At 42.5% G+C, this 9,448-nt stretch overlaps 1 protein-coding gene across 1 annotated transcript in view; it reads left to right on the top strand.

The window, feature by feature from the left end:
- Nucleotides 1-9,207, top strand: part of STAM2 (signal transducing adaptor molecule (SH3 domain and ITAM motif) 2) — a 13,504-nt gene extending 4,297 nt beyond the window's left edge. The window contains exons 4-13 of the mRNA XM_010181659.1: nt 1,647-1,793; nt 3,339-3,408; nt 3,713-3,899; nt 4,721-4,815; nt 5,550-5,632; nt 5,806-5,893; nt 6,585-6,639; nt 6,903-7,056; nt 8,589-8,758; nt 8,976-9,207. Coding sequence (XP_010179961.1) covers nt 1,647-1,793; nt 3,339-3,408; nt 3,713-3,899; nt 4,721-4,815; nt 5,550-5,632; nt 5,806-5,893; nt 6,585-6,639; nt 6,903-7,056; nt 8,589-8,758; nt 8,976-9,207 — 1,281 coding nt within the window. The remainder of the gene's footprint in view (nt 1-1,646; nt 1,794-3,338; nt 3,409-3,712; nt 3,900-4,720; nt 4,816-5,549; nt 5,633-5,805; nt 5,894-6,584; nt 6,640-6,902; nt 7,057-8,588; nt 8,759-8,975) is intronic.
- Nucleotides 9,208-9,448: the final 241 nt, after the last annotated feature.

Here is a 9,448-nt window from a genome sequence, read left to right as displayed (position 1 = left end):
TAGGGAAAAATAGGTCTTCAAGTCCTCCCCTCTGTTCTCATTAGCCATGGTCCATGCGGAAATAGAACATCGACCTTCATGGTCCGACAGCACTTGTGGACATAAAACAAACCTTTCATCCCCCAAAGAATGCTCTCCTGGAGCATATTTTGTGTTGTTGTTGGGAAACACTGATGTTTTACCCACATCCCTGGCCTACTTGGAGGAATAATCTTCAGAGGGCAGATAAAACTGTACTTTCTGCCTTTTCTGCAAAAGCAAATTAGTTCAGACAAGTGTAACGAATGTCTTTGTGCTCACACTGAGCCTATCGAGCTACATCTCTCAATTAAATGCATGCTTGAGCCCAAACCTGTCAGCGTTTTTACTGCTCAGCTATGCTTACACGTGAGGCAGGGGCTCACAGCGGGACCTGAACTGCACTCAAGGGGGACATCTCGGCCGTGTGTTGCGTTTGTGCAGTCCCAGGCAGACGCAGGTGAGCCCAGCAGCCCCAAAACCCTGTTGACCAGCAGATCCTGGGGTTACTTTGGATGCTTTGGGTTCATACCACAGTCATTTCATCAGCTGTCAACTAAACCATAAGAGTCTGAAGTGCTTTGGTCCATGTTTTACCTCGTCGTGCTGACATGACCTTCATATATACCAGCTGCTATGTTGAACAGTTGCTCTTCTTGCTCCAATAAATTTTAAAGGCTGTTACATGATTACAGGATTAAGAGCAGCTGATGTTTAGTGTGGCTGAGGTAAACTCTTTATATTCTTGATATATTCTTTGTTCTTTAGCCATGACTCTGGTGTGGATTATCACTTTGGGTGAGGCTGTTAGCACATAAAATCTGCAGTGCTGAATGAAATCAGTGGTCCTGTGTGGATTTAGAGTAGCCACAAATCCTGTGGGTGAGGAAGAGAAGCTGTAGAGGCTTTTTTTTACACAAGAGGCTGTAGAAGAATGTGGGAGCCAGAGCATGAACTTGATCTTGGTTTGCCCCCACTGCAAGGAAGTGTTTTCCTTTATCAGGAGCTCAGCTCCCCATTATAATGAAGGATGGGTAACACAGAGGTGCAGAAAAGTTGGGGTGAGTGTGGTAGATAGCCCGAATTTCTCCAGAACTATTGAGGTGGGAACATGGCTAACATTTGATAAGTCAAAAAGTTTTGTCAGTCTTTTTCCTTAACCATTCCTTAACCCCCTAAAATCAACTCCACTAAAATAACAGTGACATAGGTGAGTGAGCCGCCTGCAAGATCTGAGCTTTGGCTGTGCAAGAGAATTTGCCTCAGAGGGTTGCTGTAAGGGTTGAAGGAGCCCTGATTGAAAATAATGGGTTTTTTGGTAGAATCAGGGAAATCTGAACTCCCTGCAGGCTGTTGCTGCATTGGGTTAATGGTGTTGGAAACAGCTGTGCCAGCTTTCCCAGAAAGGATGATGCTCCAGAAGCTAAGCGTGCTCTCCGTAATAGCAGAATCAGGGTATAAAAGACCATATACTCTGGGCTCTGTTTTCCCAGTTTTCTTAATCAAGACAAATTTTAATAATTAAGGCTATTTATAGTAATATGGTTTTGGTAGCAAAGCTTTATTGAGAGGAAACAACTGTTTCAGGTAATTTTGAGCATCCTTTTCTATGCAATTTTGTCTTCTAGGCTCATCCAAAAGTGTCTGAAAAGCTAAAAACTCTGATGGTGGAGTGGTCAGAAGAGTTTCAGAAAGACCCACAGTGTAGCTTAATATCTGCAACGATTAAATCTTTAAAAGAAGAAGGTGTCACCTTTCCTGCAGCTGGATCGCAGGTAAACACACTGAACAAGATGAAAAGCTGAGGTCTTTGGTGCTTCCCATCAAAGTGCAGTAAGATCCTTGTTCTGGTTTGGGTGCCTCCTTCTGCTGAGGTTCACTTGTGTTTATTCTGCTTTTTCATGTCCATGCCCTCCTAAGAACAGTAAGAGCAGCCTGAAGGCTGTTTCATGATGCCCTCACGAGTTGCTTCATTTCAGATCCTTCTTTTCTTTTGATGGTTTTCAGAGCTTCATTGAGCTGTCACCACCTTAAACCGAAGCAATTCTACGCCCACACTTTGTACTTGGTGTTTCATGGTTCTGACTGCTGACTTGGAGCACGTCCCTTCGTTTTTAATTCACAGAGCCTCACAAAACAAAGGGCAGTGTCTGGAACTGAGACATTTTCGGAGCTGATCTGTGCTGTCCTTTTCTGAGTCTTCATTTCTTGTGTCCACGTCAGGAATTGGCTCTGCAGTGGGGGTGCTCCAGTCCCCAACCTCACCCTTTGTGTTTTACTTCTGGTGGTGCGTTACACCTCATCTTTTAGCTGGCAGATACGATGACAGGTGGTTTTTTTTCCCTATGCTTTCTGACTGATGGTTCTAAATATTTTCATGTTAATTATGAGTCAGGTGAAGATCAATCCTAAAAATCAGAACTGCAGCTTCTATTATGTCTTCATTACATGAAGTTTGTTTTTCTCTGTATTAAACACAGAGGGTTTTTTTACTTTTACAAGCTTTTCCTTCCTCCACAAAGATGTTTTCACTTCTAAATCTAGGATATGTGTTAAAACATATGGCAGAAACAGGGGAGATGTAGAGTACTGGCAACCAGTCCTGCTTCCTTTCCTACCAGTACATCTGAGCTGACATCTTGATGTTTTTACCTTGTGCCCTTCACTCCAAACAAGCTGAGGTTTATTGCTGTTTGGGACAATCGGACAGAGTTGTTTTCTAGGACCCTTGAGAAGTCCCAGACACAGCTCTCAAGAATGATTGCACTGTGCTGTTGTGGCAACTTGTGTTATTTAAGTCGGCAGCTCCCAGACTGATGGACATTTGCTTTTCCCTCCCGTTATCCCACCAGCAGAGGCAGAGGGTGGCTTTTCCCTCTGATACAGAGAGGTATTTCCCTTTTCAGCAAGTCCAGCTGCTGCTCGATAACTTGGGTCTTTGCAGATGTAGGACTCCTGAAGAGTTTCTCTTCCCTTCTGAAGGGAGAGGTGAGGACAAAGGTGGGAAGAGCAATCGTTCACATGAGTAGTCTCACTTTAGTAAATGAGCCTAGAATAGTTGTTTAAATAAGATCAGTTCTTTAAATGAGATCTGGTTATTTATTTTACTTTGTTCCTTGCTGAAAACAAACTAAAACCTGGCCAAGAGTCTGAAGAGTGGTAATGGTTTCTTCCAGAAGGTCATCTTGATTCAGTCCTGAAAGGCTGCAGTAAGGCAGCTCACCAGGAACAACTTCTTACTCATTTTTTCAAGTATATAATTACAGAGCTTGCTTTTTCCTTTGTAACCTGAACTTCTCCTGTTGTTCATGCGTTTGCAGGCTCCCACAAATGCTGCTAAGAATGGTTCCTCATCCAGTAAGAACAAAGAAGATGAAGATATAGCTAAAGGTAAATTGCTCTTCACAGCCTTCGGTTAAATTTGTGCTCTGCAAGTTTTGTTAAAATGCAGAGAAATAGGAAATTGTACTTTTTTCTGCTGCACGAAAGCAAGGGCACGGCAGGTTGTGAACTAATGTGCTGTATGTAGTTTGGAGCAAAGATTTTAAACTAAAAATATTGGAAGAGCTTATACAGCCTGTGTTTATAATATAACAATAAGTAATTTGCTATTTACTTTTACTAGGAAAACTGCCTCTGTATAGGGATAAAATACACAAACTTGCTTCTTTTTTATTTTCTCCCCTAATTGTAGCTATCGAATTGTCCTTGCAAGAGCAGAAACAGCAGCAAATGGAAACGAAATCCCTGTACCCACCTGCAGAAATTCAGCAAAGCGCTCAGAACGCGAGGAAGGTGCGAGCTCTGTACGACTTTGAAGCCGTTGAGGACAATGAGCTCACCTTTAAAAGCGGAGAAATCATCTTTGTTTTGGATGACAGGTACAGTACACTCCAGTGAAGGTGCCTTTACTCCAGAACGGTTGTTTTCTTAGGATAACATTTTTTTCAGATGTTTCATCCCCCCCAGAAATGTATTGTCGCTCTGGCCTCCCTCAAACCCCTTTGTCTTCCACTCTTCTTTCCATAGTTTTTGACCTCAAGTCAAAAGGAGAACCTCACTGTATTACTTAGGGTATTTCACACCGTGGTTTAGGTCCAATTTGTAAGTTTTAAGATAAATGTTAGTTGGTTACAACATATAAGAATATACATACACATTACAGGGCTAAATTCCAGCTACTTCTACCAATTGTTCAATCTCTGGCTATCAAGCATCACATTTGCTAAGAAAAAAAACTGCAGAAAAAGTGCTTAGGATAATTATTGTTGTTGTCACCTTTGTCCCAGTGATAGCTGAGAAGCAGAACTTCCCTGCTAACGCTGTTCTCTTGCAATAGCCTGGGACAGGTCAGTTCTATTTCTAACGTTAGTCCCCAGTTGTGTACTCCTTGTAAACTCTTAGGTGAAGCTCTAATGGGCTATCATCTCACCAATCTACAGAATTAGAGTTGTGTTAAATGTTGAGTGATTGCTACTGAGTTATTTTACTGGCCCCGATCCCTTCTCTTCTCCATCCCCCCTGTCTGCCTCAGCTCCTGTCTCTGCCTTTGCTGCTCATCTCTACAATGTTCTCCTTTGCCTTTGTTATCAGATACACAGGGAAACAGTGTATTAAATATCACAGGGTTTCTGTCTAAAGCCCAAAATACGTTGCTGACACTGGCATTAATAAGTTTTGTAATACATCTTTATTTCCCCAGTGACACCAATTGGTGGAAAGGTGAAAATCATAGAGGAGTGGGACTGTTTCCATCTAATTTTGTGACTTCTGACTTAACTGTGGAACCCGAGGCAGGTAAGTTAGCAGCTGAAAGCTGACAGATTATTTTAGAAACGTGGGCTTATGGTGGAACTACTGATAAAACCAGCAAAATACAGCAAAATAATTCCCTGAAAGCTGCCCAAGGAAAGAACTGAGAGAGAAATCCTGCCCTGGTTTCAAACAGGCAAGCATATTCCACTGCTGTAATGCACTTCAGCGATGTCTGTGTTCTGATTTTAAGTTGTTACCCTTTCCTGTGATGGAAATCCAGTTCAGTTTACCATAATTCTTTGTCAGTAACCTATTAGAAACAAACCAGTAGCTTGCCATTTAAAATGTCAGTGACTCTTACCAGACGTATCAGCCTCAGCGTGGAATGACATTCATGCCCGTGTCAGGGGTTTGTAAGAATCACACTGCTGGCTTTATTCATGCTCGTGATACCAAAATAAGCCTTAACACTTGGCTGAAAGTAACCGTATGTGTGTTGGAGGTGTTTTTAGATGCTGGTATGACTCAAGGTTGTCTTATTTCCTCAAGATTGGGGCTGGGTTCATATTCAGGCCAACAGCCCAACGGAAGCAGCTTGGCACAAGGGTTTTTAGGCAAACCCTTTTTCCCTTCTCCAGCAGCAAGGTGCATCACTGCTTAAAGTATTTATCCAGAATTCTCTGTCGTTTAAAGATCGGATGGCAGGGAGAAAATGTGTATTTGAAGTCAGCATAGGAACACAGCTGCAGAAAAGAAACTAATGTTTGTTCTTTCAGCAACTGTGGATAGAAATTCTGTTCCTGAGGATACAACAGAAGAAATTAAGAAAGCAGAACCTGAGCCAGTTTATATAGATGAGGTATGCAGTCACTTTCCATATAAAAAATCGCTGAGATTTTGCACCCGTTGAATCATTCTTTTGTTACTGAATGTTAGTGAATAATTCTTTTTATGTAAACGAAATTTGAAATTTAAAACACTCTCTGCCATGCTTTAGAAATGGCTGTTCTTAATCTTCTCTTCACCTTTCAGGAGAAGATGGATAAAACACTGCAGGTACTTCAGAGTATAGATCCTACAGATTTAAAGCTTGATTCTCCAGATCTTCTGGACTCAGAAGGTACTTTGAGCACTAACGTAGCTAATTTTTGCATTTCTTCTCACAATTGCCTTTTGTGGATTGAGCTGGTAATTCTTTTGCATTTATTTTAAGCGTAGAGACGCCGTGGTCTGTATTAATAACGTGCTGTAGAACGGCTTATTTCACAGTGGGAGCGTGGGGCTCTACGCGTAACTCCAAATTTTGTAATAGTTGCCAAGCCAACTCCGTGTTTCGCAGAGGAATTCACAGAACCTCCAGCTAGCGTACAGCACCTGGTCCTTGCCACGTCCATCCACCCATCACAGCTCTGCTTGAAATAAGCCATTACTTGTGTGTCAAAATTGCTCCACTGGCTAGGAGAGGGGAGGAACTCCAGTTCACTTAAGAGCCAATTAGTTCAAGGTGTGTAATAACAATTGAGTGCACATTTAAAAAGCAGTGTTCCTGGAGTGGGAAATACAAGATTTTCCATGTTTTTCATCACTAATCTTCTGTTTGAGGGGACAGAAAGAAAGAGGAGATGACAAAGCAGAATAACCAAAGTATTTTCCCCATCTGTTTGGGCTGGGGGATCGGGCCACACCTGATAACCACTGCACTCTCCAGTTCCGTGTGCTGCTGTAGTGCACTCGGATCAAGTCTTTTTTGGCTGCATTTAAACTTTTCACTGTGCAAGACATGAACCTCCTTGACACTGTTGTCTTCACAGATATTTGTCAACAGATGGGTCCAATGATCGATGAGAAGCTCGAAGAGATCGATAGGTGAGCCGTAACACAGCTCCTGCCTTATCTACTGTGGTTTACTTCAATATGTGCAGTTGTGTTAATTTATTTTGGACTCTCCTTCCAGTCCCATTGGTATGAGAGAGAGCACGGCGATCTTACAGTATAGATGGGTATAAAAATGAACCAGCTGCCTTTTAAAGCTTTTTTCCTTGTGTATTCAAACTGTTTGATGAACCACTCTTCTTTTTGACCCCCATGGTAGAGCAGTTTAGGGGTTACACACATGTGTTTTAAAACAGGAAACACTCGGAGTTATCGGAACTGAACGTGAAAGTTCTGGAAGCTCTGGAGCTCTATAACAAACTGATGAATGAAACGCCGCTGTACTCAGCCTACTCGAAACTGCACCATCCCGCACAGTACCCACCCACATCTTCTGGTGTCTCGGTGCAGGTCAGTATCCCTCTCTGGAAATAGAGCCTTTCCCAAAATAGCTTTCTATTTAAAAAAACGGCAGCAGAAACGAAGCGTACGCTTCTTGCTGGCCTACGAACAATCTGACATTGCCTGGTGACTTTTTATAGCCTCTAGAATAAAGCAGCATTTGTGCACTAGGACAGAGTACTTCCATTTGCGGCTACCTCCACTAAGGTAGCGTTGTTAACGTTGCTCTACTGAACAGAAAGATACTGTACTGAAAATACCAAAAGATCCCTTCCCTGATTGATTTTTACAGTGAGAATGGTGTGTTCCAGCAGCCTGGTGGATGTTCTCGCTGTGAGTCACGTCCTCAGCCTTCAAGTAAAACGTTACCTTTTATCTAATAGCGGGGATGTGATGAACTTTAATATTAGTGCATTAATCATGAGTGCAGGGTACTTTTTTCTAAATATAGAAACACCAGGCTGGTTTTAGCTCTTTTTTTTTTTTCCTGAAGAATTGAACACGTTGTGTTAGGGGGTGTAGTCGCTCCAAACTCTTTTACAGTATCTCTGGTGTGCCGTATCGGTGTTTGAAGAAAGCAGAAATGGAGGCGAAAGCGAGGTTTTCAAAGATCCTTTTTTGGAGGAAGCATAGAATGAGCGTTTTTCCTTGAAGTGGATTTTACTTTCATGTTAATTGTTCAGTGGGAAAAGAATAGTTGCCATAGCAACTGCTAGATCTGAAAATATGTCAGTTAAAAGTAATTCCATGTCCTTAACTGCTGGTAGCGATGGAAAATTCATTACTTTTTAACCTCCAAATAGAATTTCAGCCAAAAGGCAACTGGAGTTTACTGTTTCTTCCAAGATGCAGGCTTCCAGCGGTGAAAAATCCAAGGTAATGCGAACCACGCTGAGCAAAACCAGTGAGCAGCGTGGGCTTCTGTGGACTAAGCGTGTTATAGCCCCTGCTTTAGCTGAATTTGAGTAAAGACTTGCATTGTCTTAAACCAGAAACACAGGAAACGAAAGGTTTTGCTTTCCTTTTGTGCCACAGTCTTAGAATATTCCGATGTTTTCATTTCCAAAATGTGTTAAATAACAGATCTCGTATGGTGCCCATCTTCCTACTCAGCTCTGTGCATCACAATATGTAAGGGTTGAACATTTTAAAGAAAAAGGCAAAATGGAAAGAAAGAAAGAAAGAAAGAAAGGAAGAAAGAAAGAAAGAAAAGAAAGAAAGAAAGAAAGAAAGAAAGAAAAAGAAAGAAAGAGAGGAGGTTTCTGGGAGCTGCAGGGGTCTCGTACGTGATACAAAAGGTTCTTCTTTCGGATATTAAGCACTGACCTTGTTAGCAGTGCCTTTCTGAAAAAGGGACTTTCTGATGGATTAGAGGATGCTGATTTAAAATGCGTTACGAAAAGTTACGTATTTTGGTTCTAAACCTTGCTGGAAAATGTAACGGATGTTCCTCCAGCCTTCGAACCCTAACGTATTTGTTCATCGTAGTGGTATTCTGTGCCACATTCTAAAAGGAATCCTTTTCTTTTTATTATTTCCAGTCGTATCCTGTCCAGCCGCCGAGCGGAAACTACCTGATGCAGGGTGTCCACCAGGTCACCATCTCCCCAGGTTACGGCCTGGGGCCGGATCAGATGGGGCAGCTGAGGTCCCTGCCTCAAAGCATCAATTCCTCTGGAGCAGCCCCGCCAGCGCAAGCTGCCTATTTAAGGTACTGCTTCAGCAAACTGCTAAATGGTAATTTCACTCCTTTATTTAGAGCCTGTGTTCCTGGGGTATTTATTTGCAGTGCCACCTAGGACAGCTTTTGATCATTTTGAACATACGCAGATTGCTTTTGGACTAAGTGATAGCCCTCTTTGCCAATCTACTTGTGGGATAAAGAGGCTTGAACTTGTCAGAATGAGCTCGGTTTTGTTTTGTTCCAGCCCAGGACCGGATCCTGTGTTAAACCAAACGTTCGTGACCCAGAGCCCGGGCCTTCCCTCGGCCGCCGGCACGGCCGCGTACCCGCAGCAGCAGATGGGGATGGCGGTGGATATGGCCGCTTACCAGAACAACACCTCGAGTTTGCCGCAAGGACCGGCTTACCCCGTGGCAGTTCCTGCTCATTCCGTTCTCCAGCAGCAGACAAATTACCATCAGCAGCCTCTCCTTTAAAACCAAACCAGCTTCTGATTAATCCATCAGTAAAGGTTGCCTGACCTAATGATTTTTATGAATACCTGTCACGGATAGCTAAATACATTTTCCTTTTAAATAACCCAACTTCCTGCGTTAGGGTGATGCCAAGCAGACAATAGACATCAGATCTGATCGTTAAGCATTTGCATACATGTAACTTGAACTAGATTAGCTTTAAAATGGTTTAAAATAACTCCAGATTACTTTGAGCCCGGTG

This window comes from Mesitornis unicolor, unplaced genomic scaffold, assembly GCF_000695765.1.
Source record: "Mesitornis unicolor isolate BGI_N332 unplaced genomic scaffold, ASM69576v1 scaffold42173, whole genome shotgun sequence".
NCBI lineage: Eukaryota > Metazoa > Chordata > Aves > Mesitornithiformes > Mesitornithidae > Mesitornis > Mesitornis unicolor.
Note: the sequence above shows the minus strand (reverse complement) of the source record. Positions and strands in the feature narration are given on the sequence as shown.